The following is a 24,178-nucleotide window of genomic DNA, read 5'->3' on the forward strand; positions in this document are numbered from 1 at the left end:
GGAATTGAGTATGGAGGAATAATTGTCCGCAGGTAGCAGAAATTAGATGAGCATTTTTAGTGGGAAACTGCAGTGTGGTAAACTCCGGCCCCACTTGCAGACCTTTGTTTGTGCATTTCAACATGCACGTTTCCCAAAGACAATTCCAGCAAGGCAAACCGGCTTCTTGTAGGCTCTATCCACACAATGAGAAGTCAATTGTTTCTTTTTTTTTCTTTTTTTTCCTCCCGTTCCTTGGTACCAGAGTTGAATGCATGGTGAAGATTTACCCAATTACGGGTAGATCGTAATGAGTCTGTGCCAAAACCTTAATGTAGACACCAACCACTGTCTTCCACTTGCTAACATTTCAAATACTATGGCCATGCTTCCATAAGGCACTCCTTTTTTTTCTATTATTAATGTACAATGGAGATTGCCTGGGGGAAGGTGGAGTATGGACTTCGAGGATCAGCCACCACAGTGAGGAACTTGTATTAATGTGTTGCTTACAAATACCTTGCCAGGTTACATATTTACTTTAATTTCTAAAGCATCTTTCATCTTATAAAGGTTTGTATATCAAAAAGGAAAACCGACATTGGAGTGCACTGTAAATACAGGACAATGTGGCATGTCTTTTTGTAGTTAAGGAAACATGCTCTTTTTGCTGCTTTCCTCTAGTAGATTTCTATGGGCCACATTTTTTCTCCCTTGTTTGGATTCCTGACCTGGCTCTGTGGAGGTAAGTAACGCCTCTGCTTTACTTCCCTTGTCTTTTTGCTCCTTTGTTGGAACTGATCCGACTGCCTCACTAAAAAAAAAAAAAAAGAATTTCTTGTATTGTTACAATTGTACACAGCATTCCTAAGTGAAGTGCGGTTAGGATACTTTGTTTCCTGGTATCTGCTTCTGTAATGACTTTTTTGGTTACTTTGCCTAGGATTAACTGGTTGCAGTGGATAGTTTTCTACCGTGCTTTATATTTTGTACTTGTGCACTTTTGGATTCACTGCAAAAGGCTACTAAAGTTGGCTAGCACCCTACAATGGCTGGACCACAAGGTTTTTGACTGTCCTATGGCCATATTCTTCTTTTCTTCCTGCCCTCTTGGGTCCAGAATTGCCATAAACCCTTTCCTGGAAAAAGCTGCTGCTTTCCAGGGCAAAGAGGTTAAGAGCCTGGATGTGGGGTCTGGGACTGTCTGGTTCCAGTACACTTTCTGGTGCAGGAACATCTGTTGCTGGGCAGATGTGGCAAGTGGCTATTTATAAGTGAATAGACACTGCCAGTTTGAATGATGCAGATCCTTACCAATGGAGGACCTTGTCGAGCATACAGTTCAGATCTTGAATAAAGGGAGGACTCCTGCAGCCATTCTTGAGATAGCTGTTGCAGACAAGTCCTCTGTGAAGAAGAGCATCTTGTTGATGACCCGAGTGCGACCTCTGCAGCTGACCAACACCAGTGAAGTACCGGTTATGCCCTTCTCTTTCTTATCTCAAGAAGACCCATGTAGGTGTTTCCCACTCCTGCACTGGTGGGAACAACCAGTCTCGACCCTTGCGGAACGATCTGTGTCTTCTGAGCTTTTGTAAGTGTCTGGACCTACCGGTGGACTGACCAGCTTTCTCCTGGGCTGACCTGCTCTCTTCAGGGCTACCTTGCTTCAGCGATTGCCGTCCCAAGTGCATCCTTGGAACTGGGGGGGGGGGGCGGTTTGGGGGAGAGGTTCACTTGTACAACAAGACGCCTGTTCCAGCAATGCAGGCCTTCTTGCATCAACGGAAGCCGTGCATTTTAAAGGCCTAATAAATAACTGAATATTTTTGTAGTTGCCTGTCTAACTTGAATTATTGGTGGTGCTCATTGTTGCGCTAGACCACTCTCACAGCTCTCCTGCGACTAAGCCGTGCTGCTCCTTTCCTTGGTTGGGTCTGGCTAGTCGTCAGTGTTTCCCTGTTCAGCATAATAGGGTGGACTTCCCAAATCTGTCCCCAGGCCCCTGCCCCCGGGATAATTTTGGGAAATTCATCTTAACATAGATGCATACAGGTTTCCTTGCTTGGGTGTAAACAATGTCAAGGTGATAAAGCATTATGAATCCAGTGGCACATCGCTGCTTTATTTAGTCTTGTAGTCATATTTAAACAGACCTTCTAACAACACAGAAGTAGCTTTATTGTGGCCATCTATTTGGTGATTATTTAAACAGTAAAGTATGTCTGGAGGCACGTACATTAAGGACACCAAATTTGGGGGAAACTACTTTTAATTTCCCAAGTTTGTTATGGGGATTTTTAATTGCTGATGTTGGTTATGTGGATTTTTGTTTTGTGTCACAATATAAAGTTGTGATTATTGTTTTTTTTTAAGCTGAAAAGGAAGGTTTGGCTGTGAGCCTTGAAGAGTCTCAGAAACTTTTTAAAAATGGAAGAGAGCGAGAAATACAGCTACAAGGTCAGATAAAGGCAATGGATACCACCATTCAGACTTTAACTGTAAATGAGGAACAGGTAATAGCATGACATATCAATGCAAAAGGCTGTGTTGACAATTTTGAATGTACAATTCAGTTAAATTATTTTTCAATGAGATACAATTGACCGATTCATTAGAATAGGGAGTACTGAAAATGGTCTCACTATTCAGTGATGGGCCCAATAGGTAGTGGCTAGCAGGTTGTTGAAGGTCTTGACCCATAGTGCCAGCAATTGACCACCATCTGATGGGAGAGCAGTACAGTTTTTAAAGGAGATGCACATCCTGCTCTTCAAGCGGACCCTTTTCCATCTCTGAATGATAACAGTTATTTGCATTTACATTCTGTACTGTCCTTTAACGCATCTTCTTTGGGTTTTATTTCTCTATGGTAATCTCTAGCACACCATATTTAGTATGTGTCTTTAAGGGAGGGTTAAAAAATTGTTAAATTATGCAATTATTTCATCTCTGCCTTAAATTGCTTGTTAAACTTTACAGATGCGTAATAAATTAGAGGTTTCTGAGGTGGCTATGGAGAATATGAAGGCGCAACTTATTGATCTTCGACGATCTGACTCCCTTAAGAGATCCCGAGAACAGCATGAAGCTCTTGTGATGTCACTTAAGCAAAAAAGTGAAGAACAACTTCTGCAACTTCAGCAGAAACTTGATGCCGCAAACACAGCCCTGCAAGAAAAGGTTTAACATTCTGTTTTTATCATTTTAAATGTTATGTTATTGATGTTTGAAACTTGGGAGCATGTTGTGCATGGAAGAGCCCAAGATCTGATAACTGCAGCGCTTTGGGTCTGGTTAGCCACTGATATGGGGGAGTGTGACAGGATGAAAGAAGAGCTTATTCATGGCTCAGTTAGTGTAGGTATGCTAACTGCTAGGTCTGTGGTGGCCATCTTGGGGGAGTGTGTATGTGTAATCTAATGTGGTAGGCGATCGAGTTGGGGGGGGGGGGGTTTAGGGGGAGTAGGCCTTGCAAGGCAAAATGACTTGCAGCCCTGCATTCCTTCCCCTGGCCATTTGCAGTCCGCACCAATTTCTCTAGCTCCCAAGGCCCACCTCTGTCGGGCATTGGTCAGGACAGGGATTGTGTCAGACAGGAGCCAGAATCCCTGATCATATTGCCCAGAGGTCTACCCTGCTGTCTCCCACAAGCTTCAAAATGAACCCCCCGCACCTCACCTAACAACCAAAACTCACCAGGTTAAGAAGCTGCACTAGGCCTTCAGTATCAGGGTGATGCTGCAATCCTGCAGGGAATTCTTCACAATGATACAAGGAGCAGAAGAGATGAAAGGTGGAGTGCAGATTCCTAAAAATAAAATGCATTGTGGTCTCATGTGCAAAAGTAACTTAGTTTGGGTCCTTTCAGCATAAGACTTACTTTATTGCTACATGGTTTCCCCGAGAGCTAGGGATGTTTTTTTTTCATCAATAATTCTGAATCTATAACCTTAAGTCATGTACTTTTCTATTCTTTTTGGGGTGTATTATGGATTTGTTTGGTTGCCTATAGAATAGGTGTAAACTTTTTAAATATTTCTTTATATTTCAGATTTCTTTCAAACTGATTTTTGTTAAGGACATTTGTAGATGGCCACAGTTACAAAAGTATAAACAGTATTACAAACCTGATAATAGCGTGCTTTGCCCCAACACATGTGCCTCCATTCTATCCCACATCCCCCACCCATTGCTGCTGGGTCAGTTGACGCCCAACCTTCCTTTAACCAAGATCATCTGAAGCAGTTAATCTCCAAAGCCCAACTTTCTTTATGCTCCAGAAATGTCCCGTCCAACCGATTAAACGCTTTCTCTAAATCTAGGCCCAAAAAAGCTACTTGTAATTTTGATCGGTGTTAAAGCAGTTTGTGTACAATTCTGAAGTTTTTCCAGCCACTGGCCTCAATGGGGGCCTCACACACCTGACCAGAAAGGGAAGCCAAACTACTCTTAAAAGGTAGGAGTTAGCAAGAACTTTCTTTTTGCAAATTGTCCCGTCCACAGAGCCCCCAGCACTACTGCTGGACCATTTTGGATTTTAAGCGACTTTAAAGGTGACTCGGTTACAGCATTCCCTTCCCTTTGTTCTGTGACACTGGGGTCACACTCTTTTTGTGTTACCAATACTGGGAAACCTCACAGTACAGTGGCATCTGTCTATTTTATGGCAGTACACCCCACCCTAAGTGTAGGGCTGCCAGGCGCTCCAAGGGCTTCCCCTTTTTCCAAATCATTTTGGGTGCACTTTGTAGCCGTTGCGTCTACCAGTTCAGGGGTGGCATCCATTACATTTTGATATGTTTGTTGTGTGCAGCACAAGCAATCTTGCATGGAGTGCTCTGGGGACACTTGCTGCCCCCTTTTATTTGTCTTGACTACCATTTTTGTTCCTTTTCCAGCATCTCCTGAACAGGCTTGTGGCAGTAGTTATATTCTTCCCTGTTTTCCTAGGCATCGTTGCGTGCTGCCTTTTTAGACAAAATGGCCTCTCCTTGATTTTTAAGTCCTGTTCAATATGGCCTGCTGTTTGTTGGCAGTCTTTCTACCTTACCATTTGGGGGAAGGTCATTTCTCTTCATGCACCTTAGCAGGCTTCTGTAAGTGGGGAGGGGAGTGCTCTACCCCCATCCCACATCCTCCAGTGGCATGAGTGATGCTTGGTAGGTTCTGGGATGTGTGGCAAACCAGAAGAACTCAGACTATTATGTGCCATGTTAAATGTTTTTATTTAAAAATAAAACTAAAATGCCTATCTAGCCCGACCGCTACAGTGGACGTTCCCTGCCTAATGAAACTAAAACTATGATGTTCGTCAAAGTCTGAAATTGAATAGTCCCGAGTCCAAATCCTACACCCTAACTTGCCCTACCACTTAGACAAGAACAACAGAAAGAAGGAGCATGGAGCAATGGACTCTGTCTTTGGCTTTTGCCTGGCCCAATCACCGGGGGCTATTAAGAGCAGGTTTACAAGTTCATCAATTCTGAATTCTTTTTTCTCAGGAAAACAGGGGTTTTTGGGAAGTTCCACAAGTTCAGATAAGGTCCTTCAAAGTTGCAAGCAAAGTTTCAACAAAGTTCAACACTTCCATACAATACAATTTTTAGGACTCTTTGCAGGCTCTGGACGTCAACTTTTCAAGTATTGACATAAGGTTTGCGTCGGCTCTGGAAAAACAAGGTACCTCTTACGTCCTGTCCCCTTTCCTCCATACTGTATGGGCGTCCCTTCCCAGGGACAGGATACGGAACCTTTTTCACTGCAAAAAAACCTTCTTCCCCTTTAAATTTGGAGACGTGCTGGAGCGCGGCCCAGGGAGCATGCGCTGCCCTGACTCCGCTCTCCGGCGCCACACCTCAGTCCCCTTTTCTGTGTCGACGGGAATGGGCCGAATTCACCAGCACTCCTGGGTTTGGCTTCGGCCATGTAATTCCACGCGTGGATACTTGTCTTTTTTGTCTTATCCATCAATGGGGTACTCTGTCCTCGGGCGTCACGCTCCTCCCCAGCGCATGTCGACTTCTACAGGGTTCAGCAGGTGTCCTTGCTGCAACGGGCTCTTCCCAACTTCAGACCCCCCTGCCCTCTGCCTACATTGCCTTGGCCCAGACCACGGTTGGCAATCATGTTCGTTGTGTGACTCGCTGTCCTCTAAGGCGCTGAAGAACAGACTAGCCAGGTGGAGGGAGCTCTTCCAGAGGTCGCCACCAGAGTATCTCAAGAACTTCGTGAAGCATCGAACCAGGCCCAAGGTAGGGCCGATATTTTCCAGCGCACCACGCAAGGGAGACTCCTTCCCATGGACTCTCCCGCACAGGAGGTATGGCCAGGTCCTTCTAACGGCACGTGCACTGAGGCTACTACAGCTACTGGCCTTCGGGTCTAGGGATCCTCTGATCCTCTCGGGCGCAGTGTTGAGGGACCAGAAGGTCTTGTACCAGGTCTACACCCGAGGTGCTCCGCCCTTTTACCCGCAATAGGTCAGAGGGGCTACAACCTAATACCGGCAATATGTCCGAGGGGGGCACCTAAACACAGCTCTACCAACCCCTGGGTCGAGGGTGTCGCACCTTCCGGGCCGAGGCCCGAGGAGCAGGGTAGGCCTTGTGATCCACATGCAAGAGTCTTGGACGAGGCCGGGCCTAGTGGGCCGAGCACCACGTCGCAGGCACGTGGCAGGCAGCTCGACAAAATGGCCGCCGCATCAGAAAGAGGCACCAGTCTTCCCCCATTCCAGGAATTCGGCAAAGAACGAGTGTCAAGGTTGGACTGGCCTCAACCAGGTATGTGGCCTACAGTCTACCCCTCATTTGCGCAGGGCAGCTTTCCTTTGTGTCCATATGGACGGGGTATGCAGCGGCTCCAGCAGCCCCCCCCGCTACCTGTTGGTACCCCCTGCCACCTCTTTGGCCAGTGAGGAGGTGCTCTTCGAGAAGTTTCTCGGCTTCATGAGGTCTTCTCAGATGGGGGTTGTCATCAAAGACGCCATCAGGGAAGTCATCCCCGCCATGCTAGCGGCACCACAGATGCCTCCATCGGGCCCCCAGGCCCCGGTGCAGCCGGCTCCACAGCCAACTCCGCAACCTCCACCGCCTCCCCAGCCTCAGGCTGCGGTCCCTGTACCCGAGCCTCCAGTGCCATCTACTCCTCTTCCTCCACAAGATCCTCCAGATCTGCAGTATACGGACGAGGAGGAGGATCCGAACGCGCCATCCTCGGCCAGGGCCTTCCACAAACGTCTTGCTGGCCTGGCGGAGTATCTCGGTCTCCCCCAACCCGAGGTCTAACAGCCGGCAGAGGGGGACCTGGCTGAACTCCTCACGCGACACCCCTCTGCCAACACAGGGATTCCCATGCAAACCGATGTAGTCTCCCTGGCCACGAAGGGTTGGCTCAAGCCCCACTCGGTCCTTCGACGCCTGGATGCCAAGTACAGGCAGATGGAGGGCGATTACACTCTTGCTCTCGACCCATCCTCAGCCACACTCCTTGGCGATTGCTGAGGCATCACTATACTCCAAGCCTCAGTCGTCCTTAGCCGCCTCCTCTGCGGCGCTGCTAGGCAAGGAGAAGATCTTGGAGGCATACGGCAAGAAAATATACTCCAACGCATCCTAATACCTTCGTCAGGCCAATGCAGATGCCATGCTGGCAGATGCCATGCTGACTGCTGTCAACCAAAGGTTATGGCGGGAAATTGCGGACTTCCTCCTGGAACTTCCCACCCAGTGCCATCACACTTCAAAGCGGGGCTAGCTGAAGCCAAGCTTGTGGCGAATGACCTCATGGAATCCACAGTGGCTCACATCGATACCTCAGGCCGTGCCATCTGCATTGCCACGGACATGAGAACAGCCTGGCTCCGGGCAAAGAAATTCAACCTGAATGATCAGGAACGCATTCTAGGTCTACCGTTCGAGAAGGTTGGGGGGGTGTGGGGGGAGGTTTGGACCCTCTTCCACTCCTCTGCCGACAGAACTGGACAAAAGAACAGCTCACAAACGGCAAAGTCTCTATCCATTCTTACAAGGATTCTCGCTCGACCTCAAGAAGTCACAGCTGCAGCCTACGCAGACTCTGACATTCTTGGGACTCATTTGGGACACGTGCTCCGAGAGGGTCTTTCCTTCGGAGGACAAAATCTTGGCCATCAAGAGAGCCACCACCCACTTCCTCAGCAGAGAGGTGACCTCGGTATATTGGTACCAACATCTCCTGGGTCTAGGTAGCGGTCCTTTCAGCCGTGCCGCACACGATACTAGGGATGAGAAGGATTCAGCTGCACTTCGCGACCTCATGGAATCATGAGCGGGGCTCGCAATCCGAGATCATCAACGTTCCTCCATCTCTCCATCCGGACCTAACATGGTGGTCCATGGACAGAAACCTACGGACGGGCAAGCCCTTTCGGCCGCCCTCTCCGCAGCCCACCATCACCACAGACTCCTCGCTCGAGGGCTGGGGAGCCACACTGGACGATCTCTCGGTGCATGGCACCTGGACTCGACAGGAGCAGGAATACCACATCAATTGGTTGGAACTGAATGCCATCTGGCTAGCGCTGAGAACATTCCTACCACTTCTCAAGGGCAAGGTTGTCCTCATCCAGATAGACAACTCGACCAGGATGTACTATGTCAACAAGCAGGGAGGCACTAGATCCCCCTCCTCTATGCAGACTGGCGATTGGCATGTGGGAATGGGCCCTGGAAAACATTTACCCCTCGGCAGTCCACCTCCCGGGGGAATCCAACCTGGAAGCGGACAGGCTCAGCAGGCTGGGAGCAGACAATTACGAGTGGCAGCGAAACGACCTAGTTATTCAGGAAATCTTTAACAGGTAGGGTCACCCCCACGTGGATCTCTTTGCCACCTGGCACAACAAGAAGTGTCCCCAGCTTGAATCCTGGCAAGGTCAAGGCCCTGGCTCTCTGGGCGACGCATTTCACCTCCAGTGGACCGCCATGAAAGCCTACGCCTTTCCGCCCACTCCTCTGATCCACAGGATAATTTGCAAGATCAAGGAGTCCATGGTGGCTGGCCAGGCCATGCTTTTCATAACTACTCGGCCTCTCGGAGGTGTCCCCAATACACCTTGCGACGGGCCCAGCACATCTTCTGGCGGAGCAGGGGGGCAGAATCATGCACCCTCCGCCAGGGAAGCTAGCCCTCACAGCGTGGTACCTGAGCAGGTAACCCTTCGGCACCTTAGCCTTTCACAGGCCAATCTGGAGATCCTACAAGGACTCAGTACAAAAGAAAATGCACCCGATTCTGCCACTGGGCAGACTCCAAGGGAATTGGCCCCATGGCTTGTACTTTGGACGACGTGCTCTCCTTTTCAGCGCACCTCGCTCCTTCGGGCATACAGGTGGACACCTGCCGCACATACCTTGCAGCCATTGGGGCCTACAGGAAACTCAGAGGAAGACAGTTTTTTCTCCTCCAACCCCATCGTCCAACATCTGATGGGTCTCGCTAGGCTCTACCTGCCCGTCAAGAGACCACACCCTGTGTGGGACCTTAACATAGTCTTGGGCGCCCTGGAGCAAAAACCATTCAAGCCAATGGCGTCCGTGGACATCAGGCTGTCACCATCAAGACGGCCTTACTAGTCGGCGAGATCCTGGTGCTGGTCGCCTCTGAACCATATACCACCTTTCACAAGGACAAGGTAGTGATGCGGACGCACCCAGCATTTCTGCCGAAGGTTCAATCCGCGTTCCACTTGAATAAGGAAATAGTCCTCCCGGCGTTCTTTCCCAATCCCAAGGATGAAGCACAGAGAGTGCTGCACTGCCTGGATGTCAGGCGTGCCCTAAAATTCTACTTGACCAGGACCAAGGCCTTCCGCAAGTCAGACGTCCCGTTTGTCACTTTTGGAGGTTTGAGGCTAGGCTATCGGGCCTCTAAGGCTTCCATATCCCGCTGGATGGTCTCTGCCATCAAGGAAGCGTAAGAGGGTCAGCACAAGCCACTACCGGCCAACATGCATGCCCATGCAGTCGGGGTCAAGGCAACGGCCATCGCATTCCAGCGACCTGTCCCTTGGCAAGTCATTAGCAGGGCGGCCACTTGGGCCACTCCCTCGGCTTTCTATAAGCATTACTGTTTGGATGCCGGCTCTAGATCTGATGCAGCCTTCGGACAGGTGGTTCTCAGAAACCTGTTTGCTTAAGGAGGGCCTCCTCTTTACCCTGGGGCTACATTCAGTTGTAATCACCCATACAGTATGGAGGAAAGGGGAAGGGACGTAAGAGTAATTATAAGTTACTCACCGTAGTGACTAACGTACTCTTAGTCCATAGTCCGCTTTCCTCCATATGTCCCACCAACCTCCCCCCTAATAATAATACTGCTGTCATTAGGCAATGTTAAATCTATTGTTGACGCGTCAATGGGGACTAAGGTGTGGTGCTGGAGGGCGGAGTCAGGGCAGCTCATGCTCCCTGGGTCACGCGCCTCTAAATTTAAAGGGAAGAAGGTTTTTGCTGGTGAAAAAGGTTCTGTCTCCCTTCCCTTCGATGGGTCACCCATACAGTATGGCGGAAAGGGGACTATGGATTAAGAGTATGTTACTCACTACGGTGAGTAACCTTTATAATTTCTTTGACATGTCTTCACTGTTTGCCTTTTGGTGATTGCCTGTAAGCTTGTCTGGCACTTAAAGATTCAAACTATAGTTTCGCTGACCTCCCAATTCTGCACATTGGATTTCAGGTTTATTGGTCTGCGCAAAGTCCTCTGACTTTCTATTCGTTTTGTTGTAACTTGGTTTAAATAGTGTGTCTGCCCACTCTGCCTTCACAGACTCCTGTAATCTTGTTGACTGTCTGCCTTTCTCACCAACATTACTACTTCGGGAGCGTTTGCTTCCCTTATGTTAGTCTCTCGGCTCTTCTGGGCCACCCAAAGCCCTATGGCCTGCTTCTAGGCTCACTGTCTCTCGCCTCTGGTTTATCAGGCTCCCGTAACCTTGTCGGCTTTCCCAGCTTTGATTATCCATGTGTGTACCTCTATATTATGTTCTCTCCTCTGGAGCGTTCACTTCCATGCTGTTGTTCGTCTCAGCTGTTGTATGCATGTGATGCCTGTATGACGGCCTCTTGTATGTCTCTGCCCCCCCCTGTTGTATGCACATGATGCCTGTATGCTTGATTCCTTCATATTGCTGTCTTCCCCGTCCAACCCCCCGCACCCAGGCAGCCCTCTCCCTCTATCCCCCCTGCATCAACAATCCCTCCATCCCCATTATGGGAAGTTGTATTGTATTGACACATTATGGTGACACCATCACCGCCTTGTTGCTGATGCTTTGATTTGACTTTTTGGACTCGCGTGACTCGTGTTGGTTCACCCATCTCGAATCTCATTGTTCTCATGCTGGTCTTCCATAAACATCACGTAATCATGGTGACCTTGAATCATGTTGTGCCCATCTACGACTTGAATCCTGGCTTGCTCTTGCTGATCTCTTGCAACATTATGTGTTCAGTATTGACCTCTGCAACTTGTTGTGCTCTCTCCACTTTATGTGCTCTATGACGCTGTATTTCGGCAGCTTTGCTTCTTCTTCTTTCACCACATTCACTGCTTCTCAGTCTTCTCTGTCTCTCCCCTCTCCCCTCACTATATTCTATGGACTTACCCTATCAGAAATGTTGTCAGACCTAGTACGATAGTCGCTTGTTTGTTCCTCTAACACCCCACCACCCTTTGTCAATCTACAGCACTACCAGAAATGTTGTCCGGCCTAGTACAATAGTCGCTTGTTTTGTTCCTCTGCCGCCCCCCCACCCAGACCCTCCCCACCCTCTCCCTCACATTTTTTCATTCTCCTGCAATCCCAGAAATGTTGTCAGGCCTGGTATGACAGACGTCGTCTGTCTCATCTCCTACCTCCCCCTGCCCCCCTCCCTCCTTCCCGCCCCGCCCTATCATTGTCAAAGCTCTTGCACTATCTGAAATGTCGCCAAGCCTAGTACGATAGTACATTACCCATTCCTAATGTCTTAAAGCCTTGTTAGAATGTCATTGTTTATTCCTTGCTCCCTCCCTTGTCTTGAAGCCCTTGGCTCTCTTCAGTCTGGTCTTGGCGTCAGTGATCGGACCCACCTTGGCTTCCTTGTGGTTGTGCCACCAGATGAGATGGTTGCTTCTCCGTCTCTTTCCTGAACTTGGCTTCCCAATCGGTCAGGACTCCAGCCTTCTGGCATCTTGCGAGCGACTCATTCACTTCCCACGCTACCACTGACTCTGCGGTCTAGTGTGGCTCTGCCTCGCCAGGACGTCTTTCCGTCAGATGCTCGCCTCTGCGTAGGATTCTTCCTCCTTCTTGTGTTAGAGTTGTTCTATGATTCAAAGTTCTTCTTGCTCTTATGTATGTCATCACAAATAAAAGGGTGTGTTGCTGTTCTTTGACTGTGGAGTTCAGGCGAGATCCAGCATTACTTGGAGGCAAAAAGATGGAAGAAATGGCACTGTTTGGTGGAGTCATAACCAAAGTCGCAACAGTCTTTCCAATTCTTATGTGGACAGACCATGTATTCCGGATTGGGCTTTTCTTATTGGAATGGGAGTTCTTGTCCCTGAGAGGGGAGTCGCTCCCAGTGAGGTCCCACTTGCCCAAAACCCTAGTGAGGTTTTGGCTGAGTGGGCTCCCCTCCCTAGCCTCAAAAAGGGTGGCACCCCATAGGGGGAGAAGGGACAACTAGCCTGGATTTGTCAGAGGCTGGCTCTCCTCTATTGGACAGCCACCTCCAAGTTTGAATTTTGCTAGCTCTCTTATTGGAGTGCTTGGGGTAGCCCCAACTCACCCTCCCCCATCCCCTATCCCCCATCCCACATCCCACATATCCTTCAGTCCGAATTCTGGATAAAAGGACGGTAGCTTAATCCAGGAACAAAGTTGACAGCTAGAGCTGAATATGTCGGAAGAGGACGACTGGGGATGCTGGAGAACTGCTGCAGGAATCCACATTGGCTCTGCCAACTCCACTGCATTGCAAACCTATACCATCTATTCAACAAAGGATACTTTTGCAAGGCACCTCGTCCCTTTGACTGTGGACCCACTAGTCCGCTGTCCTGGTCGAGCTTCATCGACTTTCCCGAGTCGTAGGAGCCATGCATCTTTGTATATGCACTTCAATGCACAGATCCAACTTTGGTCCACTGAAAGATCTTCCACCTGGCCTAGTGGCGGGATCTCTTTTTGGTCCGTGTCGGTGCTCTGCTGAGATGCTGGAAACCCAGCTGTGCTGACTTTTTCCAGAAAAGGAGCTGATGTTCAGCTGTGTACTTCCTGACCCTAGCTGGGCTCAATGCAAGATGTGCATCGGTCATGTAGTTCGTGGGCGTCTTTGCTTTGTCACAGTACCAAACCTGGGTCCCCCTTCTCCTGTTAATATGAATTTTAAGAATCGGCCCTTGTTATGGACACTTTTTCAAAAGTCCAACTAAGGCTTCATAAAACCTTATCTGAGGCAGTACAAAACTCCACTCTTAGTATAAGGCAGTAACCCCTGAGTGCTTGGTAGTGTTGACGGAACAGCCGGACTTATTTTAGGAGGCAGAGAGGGTTGTAGCTTGGTACAAAGACATTGTAGCATACGTATGGTCCAAAGAAACACTATGTATTGCAAAAATAAATGGTTTATTTAAATACAAGTAGGCCAAGCTAACTCTTGGGCAAGTAAGTACTATAACATATCATCATAAACACAATGATAAAAAACAACTCAATACTTAGGGTATGCAAACCAAAGTATAACCTTATTAGGGATAGCAATCAGCAGTTCAAGGCGAGTCAAACCTATAGCACATTCAGATTGCATTCAGCTAATCTTAGGGAGTAAAACGACAGTTACTTTTAGATTACATTCAGTTAATCAAGGGTAGTAGACTCTATGGCTTATAACATATAGTGTTGTCCACTTTCTGAGTCGGTTTTACCCACCCTGGTTACATCTCTTGCAACCCATGTAACCTTTCTTCTATCAAGAGTGGATACAGTTACCAGACCAATGTCGCTTTTAAGACTACAGTTCAAAGGGAGTTACTTAACCTGTAAACTACCTAGAGGCCTAAACCTACTCCAAAGATCAGTATACACACAGTGAAACTATTTTGAAGTACCCTAGGGCAATCCGGGCAAGACACAACCAAGTGTTACAGGTTTAGAAGAGCAGCAGATATTCAAGGTCAGTATAACGTTTGGTACATAACTTTTAGACTATTACTAACCCAGGAATACATAGTTGGACTTTATAATACACTTTTCAGACGTGTATTATACAATTCTAAGTTGCACAAGAACTGGCAATCAGCAGTTCGTAAGGACCTGTATGTGAGGGCCTACAAGCAACTCCAAGACAAGTATTATCTTAGAAATGAACTAAGCAGACCAGGGAAAGCAAAACCCAGTGGTACACTTCAAGAATGACAATCAGTTATTCAAGGTACGTAAACCTATTGGTAAGGTTTTACACTCATTCAGTTAAGAATAATAAAACAGTACCAACATAATTCATTTTTAATAAAAGTGGGTAACTATTCAAAGTAAAGCAACTTTTAACTTTTGTAACACTTTGTAACTGATGCAGTTACTACACTAACTCATTTACAAGTAAGTACTTTACACTTGTTATAGTTTTCAAGCCAGAAGTCTCATCTTTTAGAGTAATTCCCTAATTTATAGCATGAGTTTTCTCAGAGGCAGAAGGGGGACCCGTAGTGGTCTAGGAGCCAGCTGTAGGCAGGTCATGATGGGGTTTAGATGTAGGAAAGTCAGAGTTCCAGAGGATATCTTCTTCAACAAGTAAGTATTAGCTTTACAGTTAGTTAATTGTTCAGACTTCACAGAAGGCTCCCTATATGCCTTCCAGCACTGGGCCCCGGCTAATGGTATGGGCAAACTCCCAACCACACAAATCACCCATTCAGCCTCACCGGATTCACGCAAGGTTTAGGTTAAGTAATTACCCAAGCCAAAAGTACCTTAGGAGAAAAGAAGAGCTTCTGGGTGGATGCCTTCGGGGTGCAGCAGCACACGACCCGGTCTGTGGGTTCTTGGTCAGCAGGCTGAAGAAATGGACACTTGGCGGGAACTTGCAGTAGCAGCAGTCATCGGAAGAGGCTTCCAGCAAAGGCTTCTTCCCGGATTCTCGCTTATCTTTGGTTTTGGCGCCTTTTTACAGGAACCAAAATAAGGACGAATATTGTTGGTTGGATTCTCTTCACTCTCTCGGTCCTGCACTCCAGTGAGGGACTTTGGGCATTCAAATCGTGTCTCTGGAGGTCCAGTAGGAGTCCACCAAAGTTTCAGCGAGATTCCAGCTTCGGAAGGCCATTCACTGCACTCAGGCTCGAAGTCCCCTTGTGTAGGCGTTTTGCAGCCCAGGAAGGTTACAGCACATCATTGGATGGCTCGTTTTGCAGGTCTTCTTGAGACTAGTGGATCTCACCAGCCCCTGGGTAAGAGTCGTCTCATTCGGAACCCCCAGCTCTATTATAAGGAAGGGTTGCATCAGTCTCCGGTCACACAGTAGGCTCTTAGTCGCTGGGAATCGCTACAGGTGTCTTTTCTTCATCTTCCTTGTCGGCCTTCGCTCCAGTGGTCGACTTACAGAAATGTGCAGTCTGGCTGTCCAATCGGGACAGCCAAGCCACCCTGTGGGAACTGGTTCCTTTCAGGCAAGTTGAAAGACAAAGGACTGCAGAGTTTGGGACTCCTCCCTTGCTTCCTGCCTTCTCAAACACTTTGGAGCCTCGGCAGGGAATTGAAAGGTTTCCCACCAAAGACACAACTTCAACCAAGGTTGTTCCCACCTAGAATGACAGAATAAGACCGTGGGAATAACAAGCAAACAAATGGCTAAAAAAGGAGCCCACTATTCTAGCAGAATGGTGACCCTCCTGTGATTTACCAAGGCTGACTTGACAGCCTGCGAGTAATAATGATTAAATGTCATAAAAGTAAAATCACTGCCACCAGCCATTCAAGTAAACTTGAAATTGTAACAAAAATGTTAGCAGCTAAGTAAGAAAGGGGATACATTGTATCCCCCAGCCCTACACATAAGATGGGGTGAACTAGCTCACTAAAATCAATGCAAAGGGGATAGGAATCCCACTTTACTTCTTGTGAACAGTAGTTCACCCAAGAAATAATAAGAATTAAAGGGAGGCCACTGTATTTAAAATGCTGTCTGCTGCCATAGTACTTTACAGTCAGTCCAAAGTTATAGGAAACTATAACTCCAATCACACACTATGGAGAGACATAAAAAGGTCACCCATAAAAAGAGTAAAGGACTAGATGAGAGGGGGAAAAAAGATTACCACTCACCTAGGAATAAGGAAAAAATAATCATGAAGTTCAGCAAACTGTCCTGGGGTTGATACAGGTCAGGTAGATTTATCACTGAAATGAAAATCTTGCACTTTAAGTTAATCAGAATGTATAAAAATGCAATGATTTCTTTAGGCCTTGGATTAACACTTAGAAATGAAAAACCATGGCCAGGTATTACTTTAAACACACCCTATTATGTTCACATTCACATCTGGTGTGCTCTGGTTACAGAGTTCTTACACTTCACTTTTGAACATAATTGAAATAACTGTAGCAAGTTTAGTCTAGCAAAGCATGTGAATAAGAAGCAAATGAGGGAAGCCATTTGCAAGAAAAAAAATGGTAGGTCCTTGTCCCGGGATCAGGATGACCCATGCAGGCAGTAAAACAAGCCAGGCATTTTAGCCTGCCGGTAAAATGGTCAGAATTTCCCGAAGGCCAACGCTGATATACCACACGAATCGGCCCCCCACGGACATAGTATTGAGTTAATAGAAATGCACAAATGATGTACAAAAAAGGATACATTTTAGTAACCATAACCAGTGCCGAATTCTGTGGTAAAACAACCGTGGGGAGGGCCAGAGGAGAGCCCTTTCAAGAGATGCAGAGGTTGTTTGAAGAACCAGAAACCCCGAACGAAATAACAGCAGAACAGCAAGGGCCCCCAATGTAAGTTGATAGGGAAAACAATTGAGGCTCTCCTCCAAAGAATCTTGACCCTGGACGAAAGGGACCCCTGGGTCCCGAGGGTGAATCTTAAATAATAATCACCCATCACAGATCCCACAGGTAAGTACTCCTAGTGGAAGTTTTGGTGAAAACATCTCCAACACAATGAAAATCCCAGCTAAGTGCAGGCTTCTCTCCTAGGTGCACTTTACAGCATCTGTCAGCCAGGGGTATTTATCCGGAGCCAACGACAGCCCCCACTACGAAGGAGAAGGACACCCGGCTTTCCCACAATGACTACCTTCATGCCAGGAGCAAAGAATCCTACGATTAAGACTCTTGGTTGATGAAAAAACTTATGAAGATGGCTCCCAGTGGTTCGGTGTACAACAACACCCTAAGACTTCCCTAGGAGTCGCTTTTGCAGCGTGTTGGTGTCCAAAGCCACTTCCAGGTGGTGGTAGCACCAAGATGATTGACCCTGTTGGTAAAATGCGGGAAGCGAGAGGGAGTGCCCGGGGACCTACAGCGCTCAAAGTCAGGACCAATATCGAGGCTGCTTTGCAGGCTCTCGCAAAGAGGCATATGCTCAGAATGACTATTTTGAGCCTACCTCGTGAACATTGGCATACCAATGTAGTAAAATGACTTGCACTCCTGGTTAGGCCAAAATTAAAGTACAACTGCCACCAACATACTACCTAAAACCAGAGTAGATTGCTCTAATCAGAAATTGTGCACCTGTGAAAGCAGCGCCTTAAAGGGAACCCAATGCCATATACCTGAAGTAAGGTAAAATAGGTTGCAGGAGGTGTTGGACTTTTCAAGAAGTTCCTCTGGCCACCAAAAATATGTTGGTGATCCAAAGTATTAGGCAAGATTGTATGTGGTAACCCTGTGGGAAACTACACCAGCCTTGTCCTCTTGACAGTAAGTAACCCAACCTTTGGTATAGGCCTGTACTACACAAGTTGGTAGAGTGAGCAGCCCGGCTTATCTCAAGAGGGGTCAATGTGAGCTGTAGAGTTGTAACAGAGATTCACAGTGACAGGTATTCAAATGACACTTGTACTCAAGATTTCATATTAAAATAATATTTATTAATTTTACTGTTTTAAAATGAGCCTTCTTTAGAAACGGCAATAGACAACCATAAAATACACTTCAAAAATACACTCCTTCAGTTTCAGTAAGTAAGTGGATACCCTTTTGGGGTGCCGCGCGCGCGCACACACACACACTTATATCCTGAGGTGCTTTCAATTGCTAGGACACTCTGGACATTGCTATATCACTTATACACTTGATGCAATACTGAGGTTGTGGAAAAAGGAATAGAATAGGGAAGGAAACCAAGGTTCACAAGTTTCTCCAAACAGGTAAGCACTTTTCAATCCCTCAATGAAATATAGGTTAACCCTTTCCCAGCTATACAATTAAAGTATGTATGACTTTTGGAGGGACAGATCAACACAACGTCAGAGGGTAAGAAGAGTCTTCGGGGAGCCAGGACAGCCATTGTGAATTGAGCAAAGTGTAGGGGAGCTGAGGCACTTCTTGAAGATAGCACGAAAGTCTTGCACAATGTTAAATAGGGTTTTGTTGTAAAAAGAATCACCGTTGGCCCACAAGCTGGGAGGTTTGTGAAGAGCAAAGATGCAAGCAAATCTGCAAAGGCAGCAAATGCAAGTCTCCAGTGGGAGCAAGCAAGGCACACACAAGAGGTAAGTACTCCTAGTTCCACAGTACCTTGAGTCTGAAGAAAAGGTTCCAGCTGGCTTGTTCATGTTGTAGTCCTGCAGATCCTTTTGTTCCTGGGCCTCAGTCGTGGGGACCAGAGGGAGGTCCTCTGGGGACTCCTGTACTATGGGTTGAAGGTCGGCGGCAGCAATGGGCACACTCAAGATCAGCAACACTTCGTGGTTTCAGCTACTCGCAAATAGCACCACCACGATTCTTGGGCACCTTGTGGGCTCTCCTTGCTTCTTGGGTCCAGCACTCTGTTGAGGTGGCTCAGGCTAGGATATTCCTTTTTCGAGGGAATCCTTAGGATCCTCTTGGAGCTTGGGTCCGCTTAAAGGCGATGCACTCGTCCTGGTGTTCCTGTCCCCTGGCACTCTGTTCCTGCAGCAGCAAAGAAGTACAGCCAGCAGAGAGAGGGGTTCCAGGCAAGTTTGTCTTGAGGTTGATTGATCCCACCAACCCCAGGGCAGAAGTCGTCCTTTCCGGGCTTCTCTAGTCTATTAGAAATTTGGAGCTACAGCACTGTAGCAGGGCTTCACTGGGCAAACCAACTGTCCAGGAGGATGCAGCAAGCTTCTCTTCCAGTTTCTTCTTTGTCCAGTGGTCGACTCTGCCTTCCTTGCAAAAGACCTTGCCTTTTATGCAAGTTTCTCCCATTCATTTTGCTCGCTCACACAGTAGGGTGGCTGTCCTCCAAGGACAACCAGCCAGCCAATCACCTTTGGGGGCATTCCTGTAACCAAGAAGACTAAGCACAGGGAGTTTTGGCAACCTCCCTCGCTTCCTGCCCTGCTAGACACACTGGAGCCAGAGGCGGGCTTCAGCAGTGAACACTGCCAAAGACGGTGAACAAAGGGAGCAAACCTGGTTTGGGGCGCAGAGTAAATCTCAAGAAGGACCTTTCCAACAAGAAATGGCGGAAAAAGACCAGGGCCATTTTGACGTACTGCAGCTGAGGATACGCTGACATTTACAACGTCCAGCTTGTAAAGGAAATCGAAGGCCAGACTCTTAATCCAACTATGCCACTGGAATTACCACCATGCATAGGTGCAAATTGAAATATAGTCTGGTAACAAGAGAAAATATAAAGAAATAATTGAATCAGACTAAAAACCATCTAGCTGTAAGGTACAGATTGTGGAGAAAGAATAGGACTTGTTCTCTGTGCATGCCTACGCTCACACGTCAGGAAATTGTCAAATAACACACACACAGATCTCCATACATACGAGCATGCGCACTTGAAGAATTATGACAGAAGTGCATGTTTAAAATCGAAGTGTCCTGAAGACTGTTTCGGAGAAGCCTAGGATATTTTATTTATTGCGCTCGTTCACAAGTGTTTCAAAGTGCGACAAGGCAAGGGAGGGGAACAGGGGAGAACAAAACAACGATCTTACTAGGCCCAGTGACATTGTGAACGTGCAAGTGCATGGGAGAGGGTGAGGGTAAAAGTGCATGGAAGGGGGGAGAAGTGGAAAGTGCGAAGCAAAGGAGAAACCGATTAATAATGAATAAATAATAAAGGCAACAAACAGTGGTAGTGCAGCCAGAAATTTGCAAGTGCTAGGTTTAAGGCAGCAGACAGGGTAGGTCTGATAAGTGCAGGAAGTAAAAGGGGGGGGGGGCTGTATGGGTACAGATTCAGACCCCAGTACAAGGGGTGGCCCAGAGGCAGTGCGGGAGGGTGGCAGGGTGAGCAGGTACCTTGGCCCAGAGGACAGAGCAGAGGGTGGCCAGGTGCACAGTGCCAAGAGAACAGATCAGCAGGGGAGAGAAGGCAGAAGAAAAGAGGAAGGTCTTGTGGTGCTTCCGGAACCGGAGATGGTTCTCCTTAGGTTTTAGAGTGGCAGGGAGGCTGTTCCAGAGGGAGGCCCCAGCGAAGACGAAGATCTACCCCCAGCTCATTTTTTGAAAAACGACTGACCTGAGGGAGTCTGAGGTAGATGAGAGAAGAGCTCGATAGGGGAGGTATTTGCAGAGGGATAGCTGAAGGTATTTTGGACCCAGGCCCCAGAAAGCCTTGTGGACAGTGCAGAGGGTTTTGAATTTAATCCTCACATCCACTGGGAGCCAATGGAGAGATTTCAGAGCTGGAGAGATAGGATCTCAGGGTTGGAGGTCAAGGACAAGTCTTGCAGTCTTGTTATGGATTAGTTGCAGAGGGGCGGATAGTAGAGGCAGGTAGATTTAGAAAGCGTCTGTTTAAAATAGTCCAACCAAGAGAGAACCAGAGCTTGGGAGACCATGAGCTTCTGGGGGAAGGAGAGGAAAGGCAGAGTACCTCTGAGGAGGTGCAGTAGGAAGTTTGACTTTTTAGAGACCCCAGAGATGTGGGCGGAGAAGGAAAGTGTGGAGTCAAAGATGACCCCGAGGTTCTTAGCCTCGCAGGTGTGGGTAGGAGGAGGGCCAAGGGAAGCCGGCCAGAGAGTGAGTGGAAAGGATGGCGAAGGTGTGCCGATGAGGAGGATCTCAGTCTTGCTGGCATTCAGACGAAGATCATTGACGGCACACCAATCTTGAATAGCAGTTAGGCAATCAGATGAGGGAGGGAGAGGATGTGGCCGAGGGCAGCCTGAAAATGAGTTGTCGTCAGCGTAGCACTGGAAGTTTTAGCAGAAAATGGCAATGCAATGGCCGAGAGTTGCCAGTTATTGGTTGAAAGCCAGGACGAGAGGTTAGACCCCTGGGGAACACCGCCGTAGGGAGGAAGATAGATGATGGGAAGGACCCAAGTAGGACCTGGGCAGGTCGATCAGAGAGGAAAGAGGTCAGCCAGGCCAGAGCCTGATCAGTGATACCCAGGTTATCACAGAGACGGTTGAATAGGATGGTATGGTTGACTGTGTCGAAGGCAGAAGAGAGATCGAGGAGGATGAGGACAGAGGGAATGTTAGAGTCAAGGTTGGAGAGCAGATCTTCACCGATGTTCAGGAGAGCAGTTTCTGTGCTTCTGGCAGGTAGACCCACAAATTCTGGGGGCACATGCCCATACTCACTTTGTTGTGGCAGTAGCCATCCATTCACGATACTAACCACACTCGTTTTTGTCTAAAAGAAAAAATACAATACATGATTTGAGAAGTATGTCTTAAAAAATACCTGGACATGTTTTGCTCAGAGAATGATTGCGACATGGAATATGTTTTACAGTTTTTATCATGTGTTGTATGTAATATGAGAATAATAAAATTGTAAATGTTTTGTACTGACCAACTGTATTATTAATTCATTGAGATATACAGGTTGTAGAGTAGGGCATTTCCTGCGACCAAGTTGTGTAGAACCTGGGTGACTATCTGTGGATATCGGTTGTTGAATTGCAGTATCCTTGTCCTCATCCACATAGCCCACAGTAACAAAAAAACTTGTGCTCATTTATATTAACCTAACCTTGAGAGAACTACAGTTCACAAGAGTATAAAGGATCTTTGGATCCCTTTTACATTTTATTTGGTGAAACACGCACACCCCTCCTTATGTGGAGTGCAATACAATGTATCCCCTTTCACACTAAAACTATAACAATTCTGTTACAGGGATAAGCTTACCTGTAATGGCTTGTGGCAGTAATACCTTTTTACTAATTCGGTGTACTTTTCCGCTGACTGTGTTCACAGCTGCAGCAAAGGCATCCAAGGGCGCTCATTTTACCAAAATGGCTCTTTTCTTGTTTTTTCGCCATTTTAGTGTTTTTAGTCCTACCTTCCCCTGACATCCAGGGTGGGAAATTCCTTTGTGTGGTTTTTGACTTTGGCAGGAATCCCCTCGACTCCCCTCCCAGGCTCCAGTCTGTCTGTGAAGGCAGGACGTGAGGGAGGAGTCAAACTCCACAGCCCTTTGTCTTCCTGAATGGGGACAAATCCCAGTAGGGGACTGGCTGTTCTGATTGGACAACCAGACTGCCCCTTGTTGTAAAATGCAGGGTGAGAATGCAGAAGTTGTGCTGTAGTTCCTGTTAAATACTCCGAACCTGGAAGCTGAAGACAAGTCGACCACTGGAACCAAAACCAAAGAGGATGATTAAGGAAAAGCGGCTGAGGCGATTTCCAGCGACCGGAGAGCCTGCTGTGAAACCTGAGCCTGCTGTGGTCCTTCCTTCCAATTGACCTGGGACTCCGAAAACGACGACCCCAACCCAGAGCCTGGTGAGACCTACTAGACTAAAGAAGACCTGCATTTTGAGCCATCCCATGCCGTGCTGCGACCTTGCAGGGGCTGCGATACCCCAATACCCTGGGACCTCAAGCCATTGTGCGGTGCACAGTCTTCCGAATCTCGCTGAAACTTTGTGGACATCCCGCTGCATCTCCAGGGACATGAATCAATTCCTATAAGTCCCCTCACCAGAGTGCTGGACCTTTGTAACAACGAGAATCCAACCAGTGATGTTCTGTAGTTTCTGTGCTTCTGTAAAAGGCACCAAATCCACAGAGCCACATCCAGCTGCAAGGAAAACCTTGCGTAGAGCCTTCACCGTTGATCCCTGCTGCAAAGTCTCTGCCAAGGTCCTGTTTTCAGTCACCACGATAAGGAATCCACCGACTGGGTTTTATCTGCAGTTCCTGAAGTCCTCCTGTTGCAAAATCTTCTGTGCTGAGGTACTGTGCTGGCTTGGGTATTTACTTACCTTAAAGTGTCTTGTGATTCCTGTGTAGTGTGGGGTGTTTTCTGTGATTGGGAGGCCTCTCGTCCAGTTCACCCAGTCCCACTGCTGGAATCCTCCTAGGGTGTCTTCTGTGAAGCCCCTGGACCCTCAACTAACTCTAAAGTAAAATACCCACCTGTTTGAGCCTTCCTAAGGAACTCTGACCTTTGCTACTTAAGAACCTATCCTGACACTAGACCCTAGTAACACCACTTCTGCCTCTGAGAACACTCATGGTCCATGAATAAGGTAAAGACTTTTAAGGGATTGGGCCTTTTGCCTAGAAAAGAGAATACATGTTTAAAAGTTACTTACTTGTAAAAGTGTTGGTTGGTAACTGTAACTCTGAGAATGAACTGTTTGTTTTATTTATTTCTATAGCGCACCGAACCCAGAGGTATCTGGCCTCATTGGAATGAGTTACAGGTTGCCATTGTTACAAATAGGCAATATCACAGTCATCAGAGAAGTACATTAAGGCATAGAGTAGAGCAGACGGATACATGCAAAGGTCATAGTAACATCATTGTAGAAATAGAATACAGAACGTGACCTAAGGGGTGGTGAGATCCTAAACTCGCCGTTGGTCCTTCTCAGTTAGCAATGTGAGATTTTTTCCTGAAGTTCGAGAAGGATTGAGTCGTCTTAAGGGAGGGTGGGAATGCGTTCCATAGCTGGGCAGTCATAACAGGAAAACTACTCCCCCATGACTTTTTGAGTTTGTATCTGGGGACTACCAGAGAGGAGGTATTTGTTGATCTGGTGACACGTCCTGA

The 24,178-nt window shown here is 47.5% G+C and overlaps 1 protein-coding gene across 3 annotated transcripts in view; it reads left to right on the forward strand.

The window, feature by feature from the left end:
• The window catches only part of CEP152 (centrosomal protein 152), a 475,089-nt gene that overhangs the window by 100,418 nt on the left and 350,493 nt on the right, over positions 1-24,178 (forward strand). For all 3 annotated transcript variants that reach the window (XM_069624789.1, XM_069624790.1, XM_069624791.1), the window contains 2 exons: positions 2,356-2,495; positions 2,962-3,162. In XM_069624789.1, coding sequence (XP_069480890.1) covers positions 2,356-2,495; positions 2,962-3,162 — 341 coding nt within the window. The remainder of the gene's footprint in view (positions 1-2,355; positions 2,496-2,961; positions 3,163-24,178) is intronic.

This window comes from Ambystoma mexicanum, chromosome 11 (assembly GCF_040938575.1).
Source record: "Ambystoma mexicanum isolate Mex_15411 chromosome 11, UKY_AmexF1_1, whole genome shotgun sequence".
Classification (NCBI taxonomy): domain Eukaryota; kingdom Metazoa; phylum Chordata; class Amphibia; order Caudata; family Ambystomatidae; genus Ambystoma; species Ambystoma mexicanum.